Source organism: Cucumis sativus, chromosome 6, assembly GCF_000004075.3.
Source record: "Cucumis sativus cultivar 9930 chromosome 6, Cucumber_9930_V3, whole genome shotgun sequence".
Lineage (NCBI taxonomy): Eukaryota > Viridiplantae > Streptophyta > Magnoliopsida > Cucurbitales > Cucurbitaceae > Cucumis > Cucumis sativus.
In genome coordinates this window covers 912,691-938,508 of record NC_026660.2, presented here as the reverse complement: position 1 = coordinate 938,508, position 25,818 = coordinate 912,691, and the positions used below count along the sequence as shown (strand labels likewise).

Below are 25,818 nucleotides of genomic sequence, written 5' to 3'. Positions count from 1 at the left end.
TAGACCATCAATTACATGGTAACTTGGAAAAACAAATTAAAATAAGAGAACAAAAGTGAATTTACTTTTAGTACAACGTGGGACATTAGAAGAGAAAATTAATGTATAATAAAATAAATGGGTAAAAAATAAAACAGCTTATAATATAATATAATATCTGAAAAGGGTAAAGTTAAAAGGAAATTGAAAAATTAGAGATTTGTGAAATAACTGGAAATATATACTCAATTTAATTTATGTATTAAAATGGCGCCCAATTTATTACTCATCCTTTTATTTAAATTTCGATCCCTCTCTCTTTCCGGCGTCTACTCGTAGGGTTTCTCCATCGCCAGAAGGGCAAAAAGAGGGAAAAGAAGGGGAAAAAAATTAATAATTTTCTTTAAAAAAAAAAAAGAAATGGAAAAGAGGGTTTGTTGAGTTCGAGTGAAAAATGAAATACACAATGTGAAAATTCCATTTCCCATTTCGCTAATCCGTTGTTCTTGAAATTTGCTATCCCCTTTCTTCCGAGAATAGTAATTTCCGATTTCTTCTATATTCTCGGTAATTGGAGGGGGGGTTGGTGGCTCCTCTAGATTCTGTTTCAAACGCTTCGTTTTGCAGGGATAAGCCATGAATTCTGGGGATCCATCAATGGCATTACTGGCTGCTAGTGCTGGAGATACTGTTAAACTTTTTGATGTTTCTGTTCATTCCAACGATCTGGGTGATCCCTGCACTTTGAGCTACACTCCTTCCCCGGGTTACCAAGTTAATTCTGTGAAGTGGAATCATACCAGTGAGTTGCTTAAATTCTTTCTTACTTCTTGATTCATCGAGGAATTGTTTTAATTTTTAACGTTTCTTGTATACCCATTTTGCGTTTTCATAGAAAATGGAAGTTTTGTTTTTGGTTTTTCGTATGAATTAAATTTTTTAGGACCTATGTGAGTGATGTACGGTTGTTTTTGTTATCATCACGTGTAAGTTTTTATATTTTACTATTAAGATGATGGTGGTTCTGTTTTCTCTCTACATTCAACTGGGTTTTCGTTTTTGCAGATTTGGTAGTGGCCAGTGCTGGTGATGATAAGAAGATCTCCTTGTGGCGGAAGAATGGTCAGAGTATGGGAACCATTCCAATTGCTGGTACTGATAGTGGAGATAACATAGAGGTCAGTTGCTTGCTTTATTGCAGTAATATCTTATTTCTATTCTTTTATATTTTGATATTAGGAGCTTAAGAAACTGTTGGGATGTTTTTTTTGCATAATCCTGATGGTTGAATAAGTAATGCTGTACATATTTATTTTATTTTTCGATGATGTATGGCAAGTGATGTTTGATTGCTTACTTTCTACTTGCCTAAACTTTTCTACAGGAGTCTATATTTTCCATAAGTTTCGGCAACAAGGTATCTAGGTACATGTGTACTGGAGGGAGTGGTCATGTTGTTAGAATATGGGATTTGCAAAGAAAACGATGTATAAAGTGGTTGAGAGGACATACGAATACTATAACAGGAGCTATGTACAATTGCAAAGACGAGCACCTTGCTTCAATCAGTCTTAGTGGGGATCTTATACTTCACAATCTTGCATCAGGTGCTAGGGCTGCTGAACTTAAAGACCCCAATGAACAGGTTGTCGAAGTTTATTGCATGCTGTTTAATTTTTAAGATTTATAGAGTCAGATGATCTGATTTTCCAATTAATTGTCTTTTCTGATGGCTTTTAAGACCAGGTATTGAGGGTGCTTGACTATTCTCGTACTAGCAGACATCTTTTGGTGACTGCAGGTGATGATGGAACTGTACACCTATGGGATACAACTGGACGCAACCCTAAGGTTTGGCTCGTCTATCTTGTTGTAAATATCATGACTTGTTACTTATCCATAAAATATAAAAAATTGACTTGGAGGTATTATATTTCGTGTAAGTCTTCAATAAATGGATAGATTCTGTTTTGATTATGGTTTCTTTTGCTATTCGTAAGGACTTTTTTCCAGAGGATCTTTAAAACCTACCCAAACAATTCCTAGATGGATCAGGGGGACAAAAATGAAATTTCCGTTGCCTTGATTTTTTTTTTCTTGGGTGTGGTAAGAATGGTCGATATTTGTTAATGGATGTCTTCTCAGAATTTTGAAATAGAATCTTCTATTCAGTACTTGGAAGTACGAGTAACTTCTTAAATCCTTTTATTTGCCTTCTAGTACGAAATATAATATTTTGTTTTAAGGTTCTAACCATAATCAATGGCTTTAATTTAATTTAGCATGCCTCGTTATATTTCATTCTATTCTTTGGATTTTATGTTTCACAATAACCTTTAGTTCATGAACTTTGTTGCCATAATGGAGTTGCATACTTCTGGTCTTGTTTAGATTTCTTGGCAGAAACAACATTCTGCACCAACGGCTGGTATTGGCTTCTCACCATCTAATGATAAGGTCTCATTCTTATTTGTGATTTATCCGTGATATCTTGCTCAAGTATATTTTAAATTTTATGATTTGTGGAAGAAACAACTTCTTAGGGTGAGAGGTTTGTCCATACTTGTAAAATCACTTAATTATTTTTTCTGATTACAGAGTTTTGCTAGCGTTGGGCTGGATAAGAAGTTGTACACTTACGACTCAGGATCAAGGAGACCATCTTCTTTCATTGCTTATGAAGCACCCTTCTCATCAATGGCTTTCAGAGATGATGGTTTGATACTTGCTGCTGGAACAAGCAATGGGCGCGTGGTTTTCTATGATGTTCGTGGGAAACCAGAGCCATACATTGTTCTTCGTGCTTATAGTAGTTCAGAGGTATTTCCCCCAGTGTCTTACAGAATCCTTGTCTGATCCCTAAGTTGGTACTACTTTGTTGGACTTTTTTTCTTTACGGTTAAGTGACATTGCATGCTGTAGGCTCATGAATCAATTTTCTCCATCAATTTCATCATCTTTTTTTTTCTATTTTTTTCTGCAATACATATCATGTTAAGAGAAATTGCAAATAGCCATTGAAATTTTTTCATTTGTTCATGAGCTTATTAAGTTCGACCACTCTGGCTCAATCTCATTTCTCTCGCTCATTTTCACTATTATTCGTACTCAGTATTAATTGCATGCTAGCTTTACTAATTATTTGCAGTACAATTCAGGCAGTTACAAGTTTATCATGGCAGAGGTTAAAGCCTGTAATTGTAAATGAAAGCAATTGCACTGCTGAGGTTGCTCTTTTGGGGGGTGCCATTGAAGACTCAATTCTCATGCCTGACCCACTTCCATCTGTGACCACGTCCACCGGTCCTCTATCTGCAACATCTGGTTCTCGGAATCCTGGCCGTTCAGGTTCAACTTTTGAAGCTTCACTGACTGAAACTTCCAGCTCATTCTCAACTGCAGAGGAAACACCACTTCGTAGCCATTTGCGATCTGGGGGAAGCTTAGCCTTAGCCAGATTACATGCTCCTCGCTCCAGTTACAACTTCAAGGATGATATGGAGGTTTTTTCTCCTCTTGTGGATGTTCAGCCAATCACACCGTCACTAGATAAGCTGTGGGATGATCATAATGGATCGAAGAAGGATAATCCATTTGACAAAAAGCCTCTATCTATGTTGTTTCCTTCATCGAGTAGAAGGTTCTCTTCTATTGAGGATGGGGCAAGTGATCATCCAATATTTAATTGGAAATCTTCATCTTCAAAACAGGTGTTGTTAATCTCTTTAACTATTTTTTATATTCAATAATTAATGAGAAAGATCTACCAGATACTGTGCTATAACAAGTACCCATTGTGCGTGTCGTACTCAGAATCCTAGATCACCTTTCAGCAATCTGTATTGCTCTATAGTTTCGAGATATGGAAGGCTAGATATTCATAGTGCTGATGATTGAGGTACAATCTTAGGCCCCGTTATATTATTACTCACGCAAGTGATGGAAATTATGTCATAAATTTCTTGATTACACATTCATCTCGATGGTGGTAAACCAAATGTTCAACAAAACTAACAACGGACCTACATGGTATAATAGATTCAAACTAATTGATAATAGTTTCTCAAGAGGCAACTTTAGTATGGGAACGTGTCTTTGTCCAACATGTCTTCGGCTACTCTGACACTTTTCAGCTCAATAAACATGTGTTACACACTAGTCGTATGAAGGAATATGGTGATATTTGTTAGCATATATTGAGAAGCATACGTTTATTCTTCACATTTGAGGTTTGACTTCAGGCTCTTTTGATTGAACCAATAAATTCTGGCGAGAGCTTTCATTTGGGGTCACAGCTGCACAGCATGAGAAATGGCGGTTTTAATCCTCAACATTTGATTTTTTTGCAGGATGATATCCGATCTTCTTCAGGACAGTTGGGCTCTACTCCTGCTCCAACCGTAAATTCTAAGAATGAAGACTCATCCATTACTCCTCCGGAAGCTTGGGGTGGCGAGAAATTATCTGAAAAATTTGCCCAACTGAGGCAGCCAATGACTTTGCCGTCACGTTTTGGGATGTTGGCTTCAAGTTCAAGTAGTCAGACGTCAAGTTCAATGATTTCTGGATTACAAGATCCGTCCTCGTCAATTAGCCAAAGCAGCATCACTTCCTTGACTAATTTGAATTTCAGCTACCCAAATTTGCGCACAAAGGATGCAACCTCGCAGGAGGTTTCATTGTCAATTCCTGAACACTTTTCTACTACTGCCGCATCTTTATCTCTTGGTACCAGAGTAAACATTGGACTGAGCAACACAGATTCACCTAGGCCCTCAACTATGACCTTGCCTCGCAGATTTTCTACATATGCGGAGAGGTTAAGCACCACCTCATCTTTCAGTGATGGCCTTCCAGCGGGGTCACCAAAAACAAAGAAATTAGGTTCTGAGACTAGGGAAGAGGTTCTGAATAACTTAGCAAAGTTTGATACATTGTCTGTCACGGAATCTGGGATTCCTCCAGCAATGAATGTACAAATACGAATACTCTTCCTTATTACATGCTTTAATATGATGTGCATGACTCCCGACTTTTAACTTTGTTGTCTACATTTCATTGCTTTTTAATTACACATTTTTATGGGGTTTCTTGCATGAATGCTGTGAACTTAAAATGGAAAATGTTGGTCTCTGATCTTACTATCTGTGGCAGGGAGGATTGTTGCAACCACAAAAGCCATTGCAGTCAGATGCCCAGCAAGGCAATTCGTTTACACTTCAGCTTTTTCAACGCACTTTGGAAGAAACTCTGGACTCATTTCAGAGATCCATACATGACGACATGAGGAACCTTCATTTAGAGATTCTGAGACAGTTTCATATGCAGGAGGTACTTTATTTCAGATGTCACCAAACAGCGTTTTGTCATATTACACTTCCTTTGCTTGAGTTTTGTCTCATTTATATCCCAAAATCTTTGCACAGATGGAAATGTCAAGTGTGACGAGTACCATTTTGGAAAATCAAGCTGAGCTAATAAAAGAGGTCAAGTCTCTAAGGAAAGAAAACCAGCAGCTTCGAGATTTGCTTGGATCGTAGGAGTTTCTACACATTTATTATTGGGGTTTGTCTTTCTTTCAGTGTGCTCTTGGCCATTTTGTTGCTCCCTGCGCAGGTGGATGGTTTTCTTGCTTTTTTTCTTAGCCTTTTCTTGAACGTGTACAGAAATATGATTGTCAGTTCATCAAAGGAATATTGTATTTCTTAGTCTATATAACCACCGAGTGTATTCATTTAGCAGCAGAGATAGTAAATGCATTTCCCTGAGCTTTTTTTGGTACAGTTCAAGTTTCCTTTTTAGCATCTCCATCTAGTCCACCACTGAAATATGAGAATTTACTAATGGATGTGTAAGTGTAACAGATCTGAACATTCTCATTGAGTATAGTATCATGAATATGTCATCGTGCTTGCCAGCTGAGTTGTAGGCTTCTTTTGATATCATTTTGGTGTCTTGGTAAACACTTACATTTATATTTCTCTGAAGAAAAAACAACTATATTATCTCTGAGTAAGCAGAAATGGGTCATCAGAATGCATAAAAATCGTACCAAGTCGAGCAGAGAGCAGCTGCAAGTTCACAACTCTACTGACCATATTTGGGCTTCCCTTTCAAGATGTAAATATGGAACTCCAGCATATTTGCTTCAGAATCTTTACTAATCACTCTTGTTCCTAAGGATTATTTGGTTTGATTTCCCAATTACTTAAAGCTTCTGTGTTATGGGGCTTATCATCACAGATTTCTTGATCTCTTTTAGCACACGGGTACCAGAGATTTAAACCTCTCATTTTAAGAGTAACTAATGCTAAGCATCGTTTATATCGATGCAAATTTTTCCATAGCGAGCTGTTTGATAAATTATTTGATGTTCAGGATAGTTCAAGCTTAAAAGATGAACATATTATTTTTGCACTTAATTTGAAGTGTATAAGCTTTGAGGAACAAAGAATATCAATTCCACCTTAATTCACCTAACATTGTATTTAATAGCATTTAAAAGATTTTAGTCATTAGAGATGTTTGGGGCAAGGATTATAATAATCATATCTTGCTATTATCTCTAACTAGCTACATTCAACATATTTCAAATTCTTCATTTGTTATACTATTTGTTACAATTTTTACTATTGTAGATCCATTTTCTTTTAATCTTTACCATAATGTTTACTATTTTTTTCTTAAACTAAAATCGTTTATACTTCAAACAATAGAAACTATTATAATTCAAAATAAAAAATCTACACTCTAAACACAATGTCGTCTCCTAAATCTCCCACCTTTTCATTGTTATTGAACTCAATAGGAGCTGAACTAAAAATATTTGTATTAAGGATGGGGATTCAAATTCCTCAACCCCATTTACATTCAAAGAAAAATGTTTGGATTTTCTAAGTTGATAATTATTCTGTTTGTTATACATTTTGATTGTTGAATATTGATTTTTTATTGGAGATAATTCATTGCTGATGTGCAAGTATATTCATCAAAAAAAAGTCCCATTGAAACAAATTATAAAAGCCTTCTCCAACGGGTTAAGAAAAAGAACTTATGCTGATTTCATCATCAATTACTCTTAAGCTTCTACTGATTTTCTTAAATACATAATAAATATATTCAATAATCTTTTTAAGCATCAATTGGTCTGGGTGGTGTAGTTGGTTATCACGCTAGTCTCACACACTAGAGGTCCCCGGTTCGAACCCGGGCTCAGACAACTACTTTTTTTATCCAAGGGGTAAATCTGTCTCATTCTCAAGATCATGAAATAATAATGGGCTCTAAAAAGGCCGAAAAAGCTAATATGTTGTGGCCCATTTCCAGCCCATTTGTTTTGGCATGTGTGTAAACGTGCAGGCCTAATGGCGTAAAGAAGGCACGTGGGTTACGCATGATGGCCTCCACTGGCGTTCAACTTCAACGTCGTCACTCCTCCGTGTGACCATGTCTCCATGAGCTCTGTGACTTCCATTCGAAGAAAATGATCAAACATTAGGGCTCAAACCCAAAACATTCCATCTCAGTCAATCCCTCATCCATTCCTACCTTCGATGAATTTCTGATCTCAGTTAACAATTTCACTTTTCCTCTTCCTTTTGGTGTTCCACCCTTTTCTCCTTTTGGTGCTTTATTGTTTCCTCCATGGATGAAACCTACACAAATCTTCCTACTAGCCATTTGCTTGGCTCAGTCCCTGTACGTACTTTTCTCAGACCCTTTTCCCTCCTTCTTCCTTTATTTATATCTACTTCTTAAGTTGACCTCTTATTTGTATTAAGAATTTCGCGATGATTGATCTGCTTCGCAATGTGATCTGTTGCAGTTTCGTCATTACACTTTCGTCATGTGTTTTTTTGCTTTGTTTGGTGGTTTTTTGCCTGCATGTCATGGTATTTTTGAGAATTCATCGTAAGTAAAAGGAAAATGGAGTACTGTTTTTTTGAGGCCATCGAGATTTTTCTTTGCTAATTAGTGTGGAGTTCAATCAAGATATTATTGGTGATTTAAATTTTTTTTTTTCTTTTCTTTGGTGGCACCTATAAAACGAGCATTCGTGATTATTGTTGAATATGAGTGCAGTATTTCTACTATTTAAGAGGGAAATATGTTTTGCTAATTCCAGTTGCGTCTTCTGAATGATGCCTTTTGCAATATGTTGGCTGTTGGCATGTTTATTTGTAGTTGAAATATGAAGAACCGGTCCCCCCCCCCCTCCTGAGTTTAGAAGGTTCAAAATCCATTTTGATGATAAGGGAGACTCAATGTTATTATAATCATTGAGGGGATCTGGTATTTTAGCACGTATGCATTGAATCTCTCACCCTTAGGGCTTATTATGCTTAAGAAGCAAACCAACGATAGTATTCTAGTACAATAACAGAAGTTTTTTTTAAAATTATTTCTTGGTTACCTTAAATCCTTGTGTGCTTAAATGTTACCGTGTTCTAGTTACTTTATTTTTCAAATTTATGGCCTTCTTTAACCTTCTCTTCGTTTTCCAAGCTTCTTTGTCTACATATATTTATATTGTCCTTTTTTTTGGTGGATCGATAGGCTGTAATCAATGAAGAGATTGAGAAAAGTGGTACAGAGCATGAAAGTAAGAACAAGTTTCATTATCTTCTTCTTAGTAATCTTATTTCATTTTGGTTTTCAATTATTAACTGCACCCAATAAAACTATTCTATCTAACTATTTAATTTCACCTAAACAAATTTATATTTCATCTCTAAGGAATGGTTTTTAATTATAATGCAGCACCAGAAGCAATTATGCAGACATTTCCCCCAACTAATGGAGGAGACAGAGGGAGAGGTTATCAAACTCTTGAAAGCCCAAGTGGTATGCTGGTCATGTACTTTAGGATAGCATGTTATGATAGTAGTTTAATTGGTGACAATAACAAATAGAGATTATTCGTCTAATTTTCCTTTGCTTTTCTCAACTAGGGGTTTCTACTGTACTAATCTTTTAACAATTCAATATTACATTCTTAACCATTATGAGTTGGCCTAGTGGTTGAAAATGAGACATAGTCTCCATAACTATCTAAGAGGTTATGTGTTCAATCCATGGTGACCAACCTACCTTGGCATCAATTTTCTATGAGTTTCCTTGACACCAAGTTGTTGTAAGATTAGGCAGGTTGTCGTGTGAGATTACTTGAGGTGCGTGTACGCTAGCCTTGGCACTCACGAATGTAAAAAAAATCAATATTATATTTTTCCCGTGTACATGTGGATCCATTCTTTAAAAAATTAAATCAGTTCATTTCTTCTACTAGCTAGTTTTGGACATACTAAAAGCAAAACTTGAAACTTATATGGGATCGAGATGTGTTTGTTTCTACTAATCAATCATAGCCTTTGTGTTTGAGATTTTCTTTGTTGTAACTATCATGAGTTGGCCTAATGGTCAATAAGGGCCATGTGTATAGTAAAGGACTTAAAGGAGATGGGTTCAATTCATGATAGCCATCTGCCGAGGATGTAATAACCTACTAGTTTTTTTGGCACCAAAATATTGCTAGGTCAACCTATGAGCTTAGTCAAGGTGCGCATAAAACTGACAATAACACTCTTGGATTTCAATAGAAAAAGGATTGTATTTTCTTGGTATCTTTTGACTATCAAGGTTGAAAAATGTCTGTGTATCATGACTACCAGATGTGTTTACATTTATTTAGCATTGTGGTACAAGGCTCTTGAATCTAAGTTTGAAGCCGCCCTTCTAGTTTCAAACCCCAGACACAGGATGGATAGCACATAGCAGGTTTTTGGATATTAGAACGTAAACCCTATTCCAAGAAATTGGATGCCACATTATAGGGTTCCTGAAGAATGAAGATCCAGTCTCTGTCAAGCATTCATTTTTGTATGAGATTCATTTTTTTTTCTTTGGTGAACCATACAATTGACTCTATTTACTTAAATTGCAGATTCTCATCAGCAACCATCAAATGACTGGAAGGGGGTGTTTAGTGTATCATCTTACAGTCAATATTTCAATGTGGATACAGACATCGTCATGAATAGATTGATTAGTTCGTTGTATCCCATTGGTGGAGATTTTTCTAGCAAGATCGATGCAAACCCTGATTTGTGAGTTTTTTTTCCTTTCTTAACCTTGATGATTTTACTCTTTGATGGTTATGGGATTATCTGTGAGCTTTTCAGTCCTACCTTTTGGTACTTTTATTCTCTTTTAAATTTATGTGCCTCCCTGCTTGATCATTCGAGAATTTTGTATGGAAGTTGATCTTGTTTTTGAAACTAAGTGGATTTTCAAACTCCTTTTGTTGGATTTTGCTATGACTTAGATATGGGCTTGTGTGGATCACCACTACATTGGTATTTGTACTTGCGGCACTTGGAAACTGTGCAACCTACCTCATGCAAAAGCGAAGTGATCAAGGTGCTGCATGGAGTTTTGATGTCAGCTATATGAATGTGGCTGCTGGGTCTGTTTACGGTTATGCGATCGTGGTGCCCATGGCATTTTACTTTTCACTTCAGTACTTGGGATCAAATTCTAGCCTCATAAGGTTTTGGTGCTTGTGGGGATACTCTCTGTTCATTTTTATTTTGGCATCTGTAAGCTTCTGGAATCTCTACTCCAATTTTGTTCTATTCTTTTATCCATTAGATACAATTCCATAGATGATTTTACAGAATTTGACTTTTTTTATAAAAAAAATCTTTGCCTTTTTCTTGTTTTGATACTTAAGTTTCTTTTTTACTTCATTTACTTTCATATATTTTGAATTTCTGGTATTCATAGCTCAGTGGATATTGCAATGAGCATATAAGAATAATCTGTTCCAAAGACTAGATGTGATCAATTTTCATTTCCAGAGGACATGCATAAGTTTTAGTCAGCAAAGTTCCATTTTGATGGGCAATATAACTGCATGATTTATATATCTCTTTTTCTTTTCTAGTTTCTGTTGCTCATTCCGGTTGAAATTCTGCGGTGGTTCATTATACTCCTTTCTGGTGCTGCCTCAGCAAGTTTTGTTTCCTTGAACCTGAGGGCCTATATCGACGGAAATGATCTTTCGGTTCTGATAATTGCTGCATTTTTCTTGCAAATGGCTTTGGCAATCTTCATCAAAGTGTGGTTCTTTCCTTGAGCAAGCTCACTCCAGCTTTTGCGGTTGTGGAACCATATCCCTTAGCTTTGTTTCTTGAGTGTTGCCATCTTAACTAAAGATTGGTTTCCCCTTGGTTGGTGTTGGAAGTTCTCGGTCCCTGTAACTTGTGTGATGAATCGCGAAGGACCAACAGAAAGAAAACATCAAAGTCGATAGTTTTTATGCTTGGAATTGATCATTTTATCACAACAACAATCTCTAACTAGCCCACGGTTTTGTTTGCAGAGTTCGCAGATGGCATTCCCTCATCATGAATATTGTTTGAGGATAGTGAAATCCTGTTTATTTCACTTTTCATCATAAATTTTCATCGTAGTATTCCACTCAAACACGGATGTCATTGTAAATAGTTCTTAAAAGACTGTACTTCAATCGTTGATGTGATGTGATTGAATTTGAATACAACTTGGAAAGGCACGCCACCTTTTTAAACCTTTTACTTCATTGCATGAAGAATTAATGGAAATGATGGATTTTGTTGGCTTTCGCTGGATGAATGGATGGAGTATGTATTTTGATTTTTTTGAGTTTCTTAGCCAATCTATATTAATGGTCATTTTCTGATGGCAGATGTGGGTAACCATTGTGCAAGATTTCCACTCTGGATTGGCCAGATTTGTGTAAACGAGCATCTGACAAACGAATTCAAAAACCACTAGAAACTGTTTTCAAAAACAGGGTCAAAATAAAATATGTGCAATTGGATCTAAAATATTATGAGATTCTTTACAGATGAGAGACCCGATTTTTTTATTCTTGATCCTTACGACTCCCAGCACCAGCAGCCAGCAGCCTGGAACTGGGGCCCTCTTGGCTTTTGAACCTTTTGGTTTTTCATTCCCATTCAAACATATTTATTTATTGGCAACAATGGCAAAAAGTCTATCTCTAGTTGCAACATCCTCAAGTTTTCAATTACAAGATTGAGCCTTTTTCAAACTAATAATGATTGAAATTAGACTCTCAAATCATTTTTTAGAATAATTTAAATTAGAGAGTCCAATTTAGATATTTATATAAGATTTAGGGTGAAGATCGAATTCAAACTTATAAAATTGCTACTCTACGGAAGAGGAATTCAAAAACTAAGGGTTTCAATTGTTTGAATTATGTTTGATATTTTATCATTAGTTGACAATAAAGTATCCTACTTATAATGTAGAGTATTTTTAGCGTTTTTATTTCCATTTATTATAATTTTGCATTTTTTAAATTTAGAATTCAAAATTTATATTTAGCGGAAACATACCAATATTGTTCTTCAGAGTTTTTACTGTTTTAAATAACAAAATCTGAAACTAGTTTTGAAAATCAAACACATACTGAATTTTAATAAAGTTTTCAGAAATCAGAGAAATTCAAGTTAAATAGAATATATATTATGAACCAAACAAAAAAACTTAGAATAATTTATTTATTTAATAATTAATTTTGGTTTTGGAATTTGGATTGTGACTCTCCACCACGGCTGACTGTGGCATTATTCTGAGAAACGTGGAATCCTCTACGGTTGAGGCTTCTTGCCGCCGTTTCAAAATTGAATATATTCCCCAAATGGTGTCCACATTTCGATATCGAAAATCAATACTTTTTTCTTCTCCACTTCCCAATAACTCAATAACCGTGTTCCTTTCAAATATCGGTTCAATTATATTTCACTTTCTGCCATTTCTCCATTGGTTCCTTACTGATTTCAGAAAAAGTTATTTTCAATACGTATTTTTTTTCAAATGTATCAAAACCAACCAAATTCCTTCCTTTCAAATTTTACTATTAAACTTTTGGTTGATGTAAAATTTTTTAAATAAAAAATATTATTATTTTATTCAAATTTGCATTTTAGTAAACAACTTACAATCTTCTTTAAACGGAGTATACAAGTTTTTGAGAGGGTGAGAAGATAGACAAACGTGGTTTCGTCAATATCTCCAAATAAGCATTGGTGGTTGATGAGGTGTGGAGGAATAAAATAATAATAGATTTATATTTTTGCTAAATTTAATTTTGAAACGTTTTTTCTTAAGTAATTTTTGAACCTCCACTATATATGTCGTACCTTCTTCTCATTTCAACATCAAATCGAATCAAAGCGTTTTCTCATTTTTTTAAAAATTCTCTCCCTTTCCAAAAATTCTTCATCTTTCTATTATTTTGTTCCTTTTGAATCTCGAACAACTATCATTAGAGTGTTGGTTTTTCGTTTGATTCTGGTTAGCTCAAAACGAAGAACGTAGACTGTTTTAACCTGGGACCACATAGCAATCCCATAACTGTTTGCATACTGAGCAGAGCCACGAAACGTCTTTTAATATTTGGCATGCTAGACTTTGTCATGTAAATAAAAGATTAACTAGCAGAATGAGTAGGTTAAGCATGATTCCTAAATTATCTTTGCATGAATTTGATAAATGTGCATGTTGTAGTCAAGCTAAGATAACTAGGACTTCACATGAATTTGTAACAATTGAGCCTCTATAATGGATTCATTTTGATTCATGTGAATTTGATGATATGATAACTAGGAATAACAAAAGGTATTTTATAACTTTTAAAGATGATTGTTCTTACTTCACTTTTATTTATTTTCTTAAGAATGAAAGTGATGCATTCAACATGTTCAAAGTGTTTGTAACTGAAGTAGAAAATAAGTTTAATAAGAAGATTAAGAGACTTCGTAGTGATAAAGAAACAAAATATAATTATTTTGCCTTTACTGAGCTTTATAACTCAAAAGGAATAATACATGAAAAAATTGCATCTTACTCTCCTGAAAATAGTGGAAAGAAAAAATAGAAGTCTAACTGAGTTAGTAGATGCTATTTTACTAGATTCAGGAGCAGCACCATCTTGTTGGGGTGAAATAATTAAGACAGTTAGTTATGTCTTTAATTAATAGGATTCCTAAAACAAATAATACAACTTCGCCTTACGAAGTCCTCAAAAATAAAACGCAAAACTTCTCTTATCTCAGAATTTGGGGTTCTCTAGCCTGTGTTAGAATTATTGATCCTAAGAGAAGAAAACTAGCTAGTTGAGCATATGAGTGTGTCTTTATAGGATACCCTCGAAACAATAAGGACTATAGGTTCTTTGATTTAAAAAATAAGATGATCATAAAATAAAATGATGCTCATTTATTTGGAGATAGATTTTCTTTTAAATATAGAAATAGTGGGGGTCTTAATAGTAAGACTAGCAGAGTTCAAGTTCTAGTAATTTACCTTTAGTGAGGATCCAAAACAAGAAAATGAAGTAGATCTTGAACTTAAAAGAAGCAAGAGCATGAGAACCACTAAAAACTTTGGATAAGACTTCGAAATGTACAATGTAAACGAATATCCTAAAGATCTAAAAGATGTCTTATCTTAAGTATATGCCAACTTATGGTAAGAAGGTATTAATGATGAAATAGATTCTCTTGAAACCAATAGGACTTGACACCTAGTTGACCTACCCTTTGGTTGCAAAGTAATAGGTTGTAAATGAGTTATAAGAAACAACTCAAACCTAATGGATCAGTACACAAGTATAAAGCTATACCGGTAACGAAAGGCTTTAGCTAGAGAAAAAATATAAACTTTTTTTACACATTCTCTCTAATAACTAGACTTACCTCAATTAGAGTGTTAATTTAAATAGCTGCTCTGAACAATCTCTTAGTACATCAAATGGACGTTAAAACTGCTTTTCTAAATGATGACTTAAAAGAAGAGATCTATATGGAACAACTCAAAGGTTTCATAGTTCATGGTCAAGAGTCTAAAGTTTGTAAAAGGCTAGATAAATTCCTCTATGGCTTAAAACAAACTCCTAAGCAATGACATGGAAAGTTTGATAATCTAATCATGCATAAGGAATTCAAAGCAAATGAGAGTGATAAATGCATCCACGGTAAATATGAGAATGACTTTTTTACTATCATATACTCATATGTAGATGACATGTTAACCTTTGGATCAAATTTGCACATTATAAATGATGTAAAATCAATTATGTATGCAAATTTTGACATGAAAGACTTAGAAGAGGCTAATGTAATATTAGGCATCAAAATCACTAGATCTAAAAAGGAAATTTTTTTAGATCAATCACATTACATAGAGAAGATTTTAAAGAAATATAATTACTTTGATAGCAAACCAACTTGTACATCCTACAATCCTAGTATTAAGCTATTCAAGGACACTTGAGACAATGTTAACCAATCATAATATGTGAGTATCATATACAGTTTGAGATATGCTACTGATTGCACTAGGCATATATAGTTTATGTTGTAGGATTACATTGTAGGTTTACTAGCAGACCTAGTTTAGATAAACTGGAATGTTGTTGAAAGAGTCATGAGATACTTTAAGAAAACCAAGAAACTATGATTACATTATAAATTTTCTTTAATAAAAAAAATCGTTGTTCTAGAAGGTTACAACGATGTTGATCGAAACTCCCTCTCGGATGACTCAAAGGCTACAAGTGACTATATCTTCAATATAACAGGAGAGGTTGTTGCTTGAAAATACAAGAAACGTATTGTTTTAGCCTAGTCTAGAATGGAATAAAAAATGATAACACTAGCAATTGCTAGTGAAGAAAGCTTCAACGCTTGTTATCAGAGATTCTTGTATGGGAAATACTGGTACTGGCCATACTAATTCATTGTGATAGTATTGTAGCTATTGCAGAAGTTCAAAACCGTTATTACAACAACAAAAGAAGCACAATATCATTAGAGAGTTTCTCACTACTGGTGCAATAATAATGAATCATATACGAATTGATGATAACATGGTCGATTCTTTGACAAAAAAGTTAGCTAGAGAGAATGTTTTCAAAACCTAAAAAAGAATGTGATTCAACTCAAGCTTATAGACAATTGAGTCACTTGTGAGGTAAATCTAACTTGAAAGACTGAAGATCCTAAGAAACAAGTTCAATGGGTAATAACTTATTATAATTGATATGAAGAGAATCATGCAAGAATATCTAAGAGTTCCATTCTTATGATACAATGATTAGCACGACATCCTGAAGCAAATAAAAAGGCTGAACTTAGTTCTTAATGAATTTTATATTTGATGACAAGTGAAGTACATAGTTACAAAAGTACTCTTGATATATTCACCTTTGTAGATGTGGAAGTGAGGGTTGCTTCCTATGAAAATTTATGCAAATTCTCTTGAGCATCCACTAAATTGGTATATAAGTACAAGAGCCTTAAAGCATGACCATTTAGAACTTCACTCAAATAACATTGTGTGTGCAATGTTGTTAGAAGTAAAGTTAAAAAACAAGGGTTACTTCACAATATTCTAAATCATTGTCACTACGTAAAGGTTCAAGTTGTAAAACACCTTTGTTTAAGAACAATATTACACAAATAAATACTACTCGATGCAAATATTTTAAAAATTTTCAAGTGGGGGACTAGTTAGTATTTTTTTTTTTTCATTTGAGTTGCGCAACACAGCCGAGAAGTCGAGCAACTGGTTTCTACGTCCAGTTGAATGGCCATGTCGCGCGCCTTTATCAGTCACTGCTTGGTGTCGCATCGATTTTTGGTGATTTTTTAGGGTGATTGTTGGGTTTTGATTTGGTTTTGTTTAAATATCCATTAAAGTTAAATTAAGGGTTCTAAAAATAAAGTGCATTGAATTAATTAGGGGTTTTCATCATTGAAGCTAGTTGGAGATTTTTTGTAGCAATTATGGATATTTCCATCCCCGGTTGAGTTGGTTTCAACCTCAAGTTTAAATTTGGGTAAGCTCAATTGAAAAATTAAGGATGATGACCATTGATAATTTTATTAAGGTTATTACATTTTTTCCCCTTTTATATTTAGGATTGATTCATTTGGAAAAATCGACTGTCAACCAAAGAATTTTTTACTAATGAGTAAACTAGACCTTCAAAATTAAAATTTAAGCACGCTCATGGATTGTCTGATTATACATTGATGGTAGCTAAAATGCATAAAGGGTAACCTGACAAGCAATAAGTGACCTACCATACCATGTTTTGCTTCCTCTATTAACATTTTTTTTTTTTTTTTTTTTTGTAATTGGACTGCTACATTGTTTTTTTGGAAATTGACAAACATTTTATGTCATATTTTCTTTAAAATTAGATAGGGTCTAAATTATGTTCTATTTAGCAGTTTTACTGTTTGTCAAACTTTTGATTCTCGAATGTTTGTTTTACTTTTCTTTAATAAAGCAAGTAGATTTTCACCTTGTTTTAAACGTGTGAAAATGTTGTTTATTTTAAAGTAATGACGTTGGCTTAGATTTGAAAAGTTTGGATAATTACAATCTTACAATAACTTAAAACAAACATGATATTCTAGATGATCACTTCAACCGAGAGAAAAAAAAAAGAAAACAAGAGAAAAGACAATATAAAGATGTAAAGAAAAAGAGGGAGGGAGAGAATTAGAGGCAAAATATTTTAAAGGAAAAATTTTAGAATAAAATAAAGTGAAATAGGCAGTTCATATTTTTTAAAATCAAACTATAGTTTTTTTAAAAAAAAATAAAAATACTAAAATGACTTGAAACAACAATTTTTTTTTTTATAACTATCAAACATTACAATTTAAAAATAAAATTGATTGTAGGGAGTGTCAAAATTATTTTGAAATTACTTTTGAACTTGCTTACAAAATAAAAAAATAGGCGAGCATCTTTGAAACTACAATGGTTGGTTGGAACTAAAGATGGAATGTCGATCAACCAAAAATGGAAGACCAAAACATCGAGTTGATCAACTAAAATCAACCAAACTAAAGATGGTCAGTTAGAATAAAGGGAGGTTCGATCGGCGTTGGTTTGAAAAAACGGATAACATTATTTAAAAATCTAAAAGACTTAAACGACTAATATTTACCCTCTAAATTTATACTCTTTCATGGTCGAAGTCATTTAAATATTTACTAAATTGTTTACGTGTGTAGATGAATGTTTACCCTGTAAAGAGAGGTTAGATTTAAAGGAAGCCCTTCAATATCACTGTCATAATATGGAATGCCGTTGCCGCCATTTATGCAATTTATTTTGAGTTTTAAATGGATGGGTTTTAAATGCCAGTTTTTGACTTTGAATTCCTATTTCAAACCATCATTTAAGATATGTTATTGCTAACCCTAATTTTGGAAGAGTTAAACTGCCCCTTTATTATTGTTAAAAAAATCAATCCATAGTATATATTAAATATATTTTTAAAAGTTTAAAATCATATTGTAATTTAGTTTTAAATATTAAAGACATGTTTGAACAATTAAACATTTATAGTGATTTCAAATTTATTTGTTAAATGAGTCATTGATCAAATTTATTATACATAGATGTAGATATATTTAACAAGTCTTTTTAAGGTAAATTATTAAACTTTATATATATATATTTGTCCGACTGAATATGATAAACCAAAATGAACCAACCGATTGGAGTAAGTGCATTGGATATAAGGGGAGGTTTGAGTAGGTTGGTTCAAAAAAAAAAGCAAAACCAACATTTTTAAATTAAACCAAAGTCACTTTGTACTCTTTCATGCTCAGAGTCAATTTAAACATTTTCGACCATAATTCAATGTTGGTTTGATAAAAAAATCGAATTCGATCAATTAGGCTAACTTACAAGCACCACCACACTTAAACTTAATCAAAATTTAAATTTTAATAAGTAATTTTGAGTTCACTGTCCATCTCTTTTTCTCCATTTTTTTTCTTTTTATATAAAGATAGTTTATTGTTGTCTTTCTTACCGTATTATAGAAACTAATTTAGTAAACAAGATATAAATTAAAAGAAAAACATAAACAATTTTAAACAACTTGTCCAAATAATGCACAAAATTAAGGTAATGACATATAATTAAGAAAAAGTTAAATTAATATCTAAACACTCATTAAAAATAAGAAATGCATAAAATCATTAATATATATATATATATATATAATTTATGAAGATGTAGAAAGTAATATAAGTTTTAAAATTTGTTAGTTTCAGATATTTGATTATGAGAGAATCTACTTTTTAAATCAGATGTTAATAGATTTTGTGGTTAATAAAATTATTTTAACATTACATTTATGAGAACTGAAATTAAAATATTATATAAATATATATATTCATAAACTTAATCTGAGTAGCGTTAAAGTTATAATCTAATAAATAAAAGAAATGAAATAATTATTTTTTCGGTAACTAATTTATTACTTATAAATTGTTTTTTTTAAAAATAATAATATTATTATTTAAAAAAGGAGATGCTGACACGTGTAGATGCGGCGGGCCCCAGTTAATCCTCATCCGGTGAGGAAAAAACATGCAGCCAATGAAGAATAGTATTATGAGCATCGATTTACATTGGTCACCACATGAAAATTAAAATTATTTTTTTATATTCAATTTTAAGAAATGGAAAGTAAAAACCCTCGTTCTCATTTCGCCTATATATAAAACTGCCTCCCACTCTCTCTTTTAAATATTAGTATTTCAACAAAACCCTCGCTAACTCTGCTCAGTTTTTGTTTTGTGCTTCTCTCCAAGTTGACTCACCACTCTCTCTTCTTCATGGATTCCATGGATCGCTCCCGAACTTTCCTTCGGGATGTCAAGCGTCTCGTTATCAAGGTTTACCTTCAATTCATAACCATTTTTCATTTTTCTCGCTCTTCTTTCTTTTACCTGCTAATGCTCCTCTGTTTGTATTTGGATGAACTTGTTCTGCCTGCACCTCATTTTGTACTTCCCTTTGCGATTGGATGGAGAAATATGATGCTTCAGTTTTTCCTTCTGATTCCTCTCTTTTCATGCATTTTTTTATTCGATTTTTATTTATACTCCATTTCTTTGCATATTTCATCATTCTATAGCTTTTCTCTACAAATTCTCCTCACATGCAGTTTACACTTCAATTCTGGATCATTAAACCTTGATTTTCCTTTTATTGATATTTAGTGGTTTTTTCATTGAAGGTTGGGACGGCTGTGGTCACGCGCAGTGATGGAAGATTAGCCTTAGGCAGATTAGGAGCATTGTGTGAGCAGGTATTTACAATTTATTCATAACTCGAGTTTTCTACAAGTTTGTAGTGATTTGACATTTTTTCCCTTTCATTATCAGCTTCGGGTTCGGGTTTCGGTGGCTTTTATTTATTTATTCTCTTTCATTTCAATAATAAGATTTTAATTGGAAATGCAGATCAAGGAATTGAACTCTCAAGAATATGAGGTTATTTTGGTTTCATCTGGTGCTGTTGGTATTGGTCGTCAAAGGCTCCGGTATAGGAAGCTTGTTAATAGCAGGTATTTCTTTTTTTCAGATAAGTTGCAACTAAATTGATTAAGATGACAATGAAATTTGATTTACTTTTATTTTCTAAGATTGTATTATGAATAATGTAGTTTTGCCGACCTTCAAAAACCACAAGTTGATCTTGATGGGAAGGCATGCGCAGCTGTTGGCCAAAACAGTCTTATGGCTCTCTATGACACATTGTTTAGTCAGGTGATGACCACTCTTAGTGTAGTTCTTTTTTTCATTCAAATTTTTTAACTCAAGAATATCTTCTAGTTCATTAACTTATTTGTTTGGCTCTGGTCAGATAGCTAATTTAAAACTAGTCAATAAATGGATTTTTTGTTTGACATGTTCTTTTTAATTTCTTGGCAGCTGGATGTTACATCTGCTCAGCTTCTGGTTACTGATAATGATTTTAGGGATAAAGATTTTAGAAGACAACTTAGTGATACGGTGAAATCATTACTCACTCTTAAGGTTGTTCCAATCTTCAATGAGAATGATGCAGTCAGTACCAGGAAAGCTCCCTATGAGGTTTGATACTTGCTCTTTCTATCGTTCGTCTGATCTGCTTTGGGATCCGTAGTTTTGAATAAATATTTCTTTGTGATTGTGACCAATAATTCAAAACCTTCTTTCTTATTTTTCTTAGGGGTCTTCAAACATAATTAATTAATTTCTTTCTTTTTGACATCTTTACTTATCTCAACTGTTTGTTTTTTACAACTATTCTCAGGATTCTTCTGGTATATTTTGGGACAACGACAGTTTGGCAGCACTTTTAGCTTTGGAGCTAAAAGCTGATCTCCTTGTTTTGTTAAGCGATGTAGATGGTCTATATAGTGGGCCACCAAGTGATCCTCACTCAAAGTTAATCCATACATATGTTAAGGAACGCCATCAAGGCGAAATTACCTTTGGCGACAAGTCTAGGGTGGGAAGAGGTGGTATGACTGCTAAAGTTAAAGCTGCTACTGGTGCTGCATACGCTGGCATTCCTGTTGTTATCACTAGGTATGTTTTGTTTCTGAGTGTTTCAGGAATCTCCTCCCCCTTTCTTTATATCTATTAATAATTGTTCCATGAATATCATGCACTATACCACTAAAATAGGAAACTGAAGATTTAATCAACCCCATGATTCAGGACACCGGTAGGTTATTTCAGGAGGTGGTAGACAACCCCATGTTATATCACATGCTTTTGCGAAAAGGGATAAGATGTTCCTAGTTTACTAAACCATGCTTCTTTGAAACTGAATGTAGCCTAGGATGAATGGATTTTCCATTCAAATTTCATTTTCTTTTATATAATATGAATGTTACTTCAATCTAAATGGTTCTTTCCATGTTCATTTGCAGTGGCTACGCTCCTGGGAATATCCTTAAGGTCCTCAAAGGAGATCGTATCGGTACCCTTTTCCATCAAGATGCTCATTTGTGGACTCCACAAAAGGATGTTGGTGCTCGTGATATGGCTGTTGCAGCAAGGGAAAGTTCGAGAAGGCTGCAGGTAATTGCCCATTTCTTTGTATGGAACGTTAGCATGATTTTTTATACGCAGTTTACATTCCATAGGCAATCTCTTCTCAAGAGAGGAGAAAAATTTTGCTGGATATAGCTGATGCCCTTGAAGCAAATGAAAAACTGATCAGTACTGAAAATGAAGCTGATGTTGCTGAAGCTCAACAGAGTGGATATGAAAAGGCCCTAGTATCAAGATTGGCAATGAAACCTGGAAAGGCAAGATTTGAGATCTTTTAAATTCTCCTGATTGACTGATTTTCACTTTGTTACTAATTCAATAGACTGATTTCACATTTACACAAATATATAGCATTAGATGCTGCCTTATAAAGTCTCAATGCCTGTCTTTTCTTGGTGAATATCGATACTAAGTGTATATGAACAGATATCCAGCCTTGCCAACTCCATCCGTACACTTGCAAACATGGAAGATCCAATTGGTCATGTATTGAAGAGGACTGAGGTAATAACTTCTTGACTTCTTGTTAATACACAATGCAATGATATAACTTTTTTCGTGTGGACTGAATTGAACCTGTTTTTGAAGGCATTGTGATTCAAAGTATTGGACAATATTCTTTTGACTAATTTATAATTAAATGCCTTTCAATAACTAAGGATGCCTGGATTTCTTCCCCCCATTCAATTTTTCCTCAACTTGAGACTGTGGTTGTTGCACTCAGGTTTCAGATGGACTAGTTCTTGAGAAAACATCATCTCCTCTGGGTGTTCTGTTGATCGTGTTTGAGTCTCGTCCAGATGCATTGGTACAGGTTAGTATAAATTGTTCAGGGAGAATCAAAGTGTTAACATTTGGTGTTTACAATGTTGAAACTTGCGTTTGATATTAACCCTTGGATTTGGGATTTATTCAGATAGCATCATTAGCAATCCGGAGTGGAAATGGTCTTCTCTTAAAAGGGGGAAAGGAAGCAAGGCGATCAAATGCAATATTGCATAAGGTATCCTATTTCGTTCATGGTCAAACTACAAAGACATTTTACACATTCGTTCACGTTCCTTTGTGCTATGTTTAGGTTATCACAGAAGCCATTCCAGAAAGTATTGGTGGAACCCTAATTGGACTTGTAACTTCAAGGGAGGAAATACCTGATCTACTAAAGGTGCATTAAGTTCAAAATCTTTTTTGAATTCTTAGTTTTTGTTACCATGAGTTGGACTAGTGGTCAATGGGTCATTTAATATGGGTTGACTTCTTTGACTTCTTAGTTTTTAATTTCATAAATCTCTTTTTCTTCAATTATCACATCATTTAATATGGGTTGATCTTTTTCTTCTTCTCTATATTATCATAGAAAAAATAATATGAAAAGTTCATTTGATGAATAGAAGTTAATATAAAAATACTAATTTTGTTAAGTAGGAATTCTCAAAGTGAAGATGATATAATTGCCAGAACTGTTTCTTTCCCGTTATTAATGTAGATTATGTGAGAATACTTCATTTCTATAGAAACACAAAGATAAGTAAATAAGATGCTTCAGTTCAGTAGGAACACAAAGATAACTAAATAATATGCTTCCGTTGAAGTGATTAATTGTCCATGATTGTAGCTGGATGACGTTATTGATTTGGTGATCCCAAGAGGCAGCAACAAACTGGTCTCTCAAATTAAGAATTCCACCAAAATTCCTGTTCTTGGTCATGCTGGTAATGTGGATTGACTCCAATTCTATTTCAACGTATTTGCCTCACATATTATTTCTGGTTTTCATGAAACAAACCATAACAGATGTAAAAATATGTGCTCTTTGATGCAGACGGAATCTGCCATGTGTATGTTGACAAGTCTGCTGATTTAGAAATGTCAAAGAGAATTGTACTGGATGCTAAAATAGACTATCCAGCAGCCTGTAATGCAATGGTATATCATTCATTCATCAATTAACTTTAGTTTGTTCCTTTTCCACTTCATTGGATGATTATCTGGCCCCGAATTGAAGCATTTTTTTCATTTTACTCCTGTTTTGGATTGGATTCTGTTATGATTCTCTTATTCCTTTAATGCAGGAAACGCTTCTTGTTCACAAAGACTTGGTCCAGACGGGTGGGCTGAATGAGCTTGTTGTAAATCTCCGCATCGAAGGTCTAACTTCCCCTTCTTCTTCCTCAGAATGCATGTATTACCACAATGAATGGAGATAGTTGTCTAGCCTTGCTGCAACTTCTTCTGTGCATACTTCTTATGCTTTTGGTCACCAACTCCATCACAAGAAGGCAGTTGTCCAAGATTTTATTTTTATTCTTTTTATAAGAGAGGGAGTTGTTAAAGTTATTAGAGCACAATCCTAAACAACACCTCTCCTTTTGAAGAACATAGGGCTAAAACGAGTATTAATGAATAATGATGAAAATAGATGGCATAAGTTTAACACCTACAGATCATATTTACTCGTTACTCTAGGAATATTTAACACGTATAAATTAAAAGCCGTTAAATTTCTCTTTGGCAGGTGTTACTTTGAATGGTGGACCAAGGGCGAGCTCTCTGTTAAATATCCCCGAGGCACGAACATTTCATCATGAATACAACTCACTGGCTTGCACTCTTGAAATTGTGGATGATGTTTTTGATGCCATCGATCATATACATCAGCATGGAAGGTATGCAAACATTTCTTGATGAAAGAGCATTTCAAATTGCTAATTATCTGCATTCTTATATATGTTTGAAGGGAAGCATGCATTTTATCTACTGATCAATAATACTTCATCTGTTGCTCACAAAAGGGTTTCTTTGTAAACTGGCAGTGCACACACTGATTGTATTGTTACGGAAGATCATGAAGTTGCTGAAGTTTTCTTACGTCAAGTTGACAGGTAAAGAGACACTACCAACTTTATTTGGCAACGTTCCAGCTTCCTCCTCCGTTCTTTTATGAACTTTCTTTATTATTAGTTGTGCGAATGAAACAGATTGTTGTATTACATAATGGTGCCTTCTCTGGGTAGCTTATTTTCTCCGTTTGATATGTTCTAATGGCAGTGCTGCTGTCTTCCATAATGCAAGCACACGATTTAGTGATGGGGCTCGATTCGGTCTGGGTGCTGAGGTACGAAATGGTCCTATAATTGTCATATAATATCAATCAATACAGTTAACTTTGTTGCTTGCTTTTTTACACATCCATTGTTTACAACAGGTTGGGATTAGCACAAGTCGGATCCATGCACGAGGTCCAGTAGGAGTTGAAGGATTATTAACAACCAGATGGTACGAACACATCAGTCTTTCAGCGTACATTTCTAATATTCTACACACATCATGTAATGTCATGTGACATGCCAATATACATGCAAGTATGATATCAGCATTTTACTAAAATTTGGGTTGATAAATGGCAGGATTCTTAGGGGAAGTGGGCAAGTGGTGGATGGAGATAAAGGGGTGGTTTACACACACAGGGACATCAAGATTGAGTCTTAAAACTCATCACTGTTCCAGCAGCCCAAGAATTCGTCGTGGCTAGTTATGTATAAAATAAATGTTATTTTCTTTTCTCCCTTTCGAGTTTCAGTGTGATTGATACTTGAAAAAACAAGATTTAATTAGAGTTCAGAAGCGGCTTTTTTTTTTTTTCTTTCTATATTATTGGCTTGGTAGCTTAGGAACTCTTTCTTCAAGGGCTGGAAATCCAGAGTTTAGTTGTAGTCTTGTAGGTCTTCAATCTCAAAGTATGGGCATATGGATACCTACCATTTGAATAGATTAGGTATTCATGTAGTTTGAGACTCATTTTGTTTGTGTGCTTTCAATAAATCTCTCAACCAATCTCTTTATTAGTTAATTAATTTCTTTTTTTTACATGAGTGGAAAAATTGAATTGAATTTTTATGTT

General features: G+C 34.0%; 3 protein-coding genes and 1 non-coding gene across 4 annotated transcripts; all 4 read left to right on the top strand.

Annotated features, from left to right (window-relative positions):
- Nucleotides 1–296: 296 nt before the first annotated feature.
- On the top strand, nucleotides 297–5,919 carry LOC101210091 (protein NEDD1). Its single transcript, XM_004138400.3, has 10 exons — nucleotides 297–781; nucleotides 1,045–1,157; nucleotides 1,364–1,624; nucleotides 1,726–1,830; nucleotides 2,371–2,436; nucleotides 2,578–2,799; nucleotides 3,138–3,689; nucleotides 4,329–4,952; nucleotides 5,134–5,310; nucleotides 5,406–5,919. The coding sequence occupies exons 1-10, from the start codon at nucleotides 616–618 to the stop codon at nucleotides 5,517–5,519; spliced, it is 2,400 nt and encodes a 799-aa protein (XP_004138448.1). The 5' UTR covers nucleotides 297–615; the 3' UTR covers nucleotides 5,520–5,919.
- A 1,205-nt stretch (nucleotides 5,920–7,124) lies between these two features.
- TRNAV-CAC lies at nucleotides 7,125–7,198 on the top strand. Its single transcript has one exon. It is a non-coding gene; the product is annotated as a tRNA-Val (tRNA).
- Nucleotides 7,199–7,398: 200 nt separating this feature from the next.
- On the top strand, nucleotides 7,399–11,631 carry LOC101210343 (protein YIPF1 homolog). Its single transcript, XM_004138401.3, has 6 exons — nucleotides 7,399–7,677; nucleotides 8,536–8,581; nucleotides 8,740–8,823; nucleotides 9,920–10,082; nucleotides 10,301–10,574; nucleotides 10,922–11,631. Exons 1-6 carry the CDS (start codon nucleotides 7,624–7,626, stop codon nucleotides 11,111–11,113), a joined length of 813 nt encoding a protein of 270 aa, XP_004138449.1. The 5' UTR covers nucleotides 7,399–7,623; the 3' UTR covers nucleotides 11,114–11,631.
- A 7,967-nt stretch (nucleotides 11,632–19,598) lies between these two features.
- Nucleotides 19,599–25,767, top strand: LOC101210588 (delta-1-pyrroline-5-carboxylate synthase). The gene is made up of 20 exons (XM_004138402.3): nucleotides 19,599–19,763; nucleotides 20,108–20,179; nucleotides 20,334–20,437; nucleotides 20,537–20,639; nucleotides 20,805–20,966; nucleotides 21,169–21,446; nucleotides 21,794–21,944; nucleotides 22,010–22,174; nucleotides 22,344–22,421; nucleotides 22,642–22,731; nucleotides 22,834–22,920; nucleotides 22,996–23,082; nucleotides 23,533–23,629; nucleotides 23,740–23,843; nucleotides 23,990–24,065; nucleotides 24,433–24,583; nucleotides 24,731–24,799; nucleotides 24,966–25,032; nucleotides 25,123–25,193; nucleotides 25,325–25,767. Exons 1-20 carry the CDS (start codon nucleotides 19,704–19,706, stop codon nucleotides 25,404–25,406), a joined length of 2,154 nt encoding a protein of 717 aa, XP_004138450.1. The 5' UTR covers nucleotides 19,599–19,703; the 3' UTR covers nucleotides 25,407–25,767.
- The last annotated feature ends 51 nt before the right edge of the window (nucleotides 25,768–25,818 follow it).

Excerpts from the sequence above, each read along its gene's own strand:
- LOC101210091 (XM_004138400.3), top strand. The coding sequence starts at position 616 with ATGAATTCTGGGGATCCATCAATGGCATTACTGGCTGCTAGTGCTGGA. Across the intron at positions 1,625-1,725 it reads TTAAAGACCCCAATGAACAG|GTATTGAGGGTGCTTGACTA; the intron begins GTTGTCGAAGTT and ends TTTTAAGACCAG. Across the intron at positions 2,437-2,577 it reads TCTCACCATCTAATGATAAG|AGTTTTGCTAGCGTTGGGCT; the intron begins GTCTCATTCTTA and ends TTCTGATTACAG.
- LOC101210343 (XM_004138401.3), top strand. The coding sequence starts at position 7,624 with ATGGATGAAACCTACACAAATCTTCCTACTAGCCATTTGCTTGGCTCA. Across the intron at positions 7,678-8,535 it reads ATTTGCTTGGCTCAGTCCCT|GCTGTAATCAATGAAGAGAT; the intron begins GTACGTACTTTT and ends GTGGATCGATAG. Across the intron at positions 8,824-9,919 it reads AACTCTTGAAAGCCCAAGTG|ATTCTCATCAGCAACCATCA; the intron begins GTATGCTGGTCA and ends CTTAAATTGCAG.
- LOC101210588 (XM_004138402.3), top strand. The coding sequence starts at position 19,704 with ATGGATTCCATGGATCGCTCCCGAACTTTCCTTCGGGATGTCAAGCGT. Across the intron at positions 19,764-20,107 it reads TCAAGCGTCTCGTTATCAAG|GTTGGGACGGCTGTGGTCAC; the intron begins GTTTACCTTCAA and ends TTTTCATTGAAG. Across the intron at positions 22,422-22,641 it reads ATGTATTGAAGAGGACTGAG|GTTTCAGATGGACTAGTTCT; the intron begins GTAATAACTTCT and ends TGTTGCACTCAG.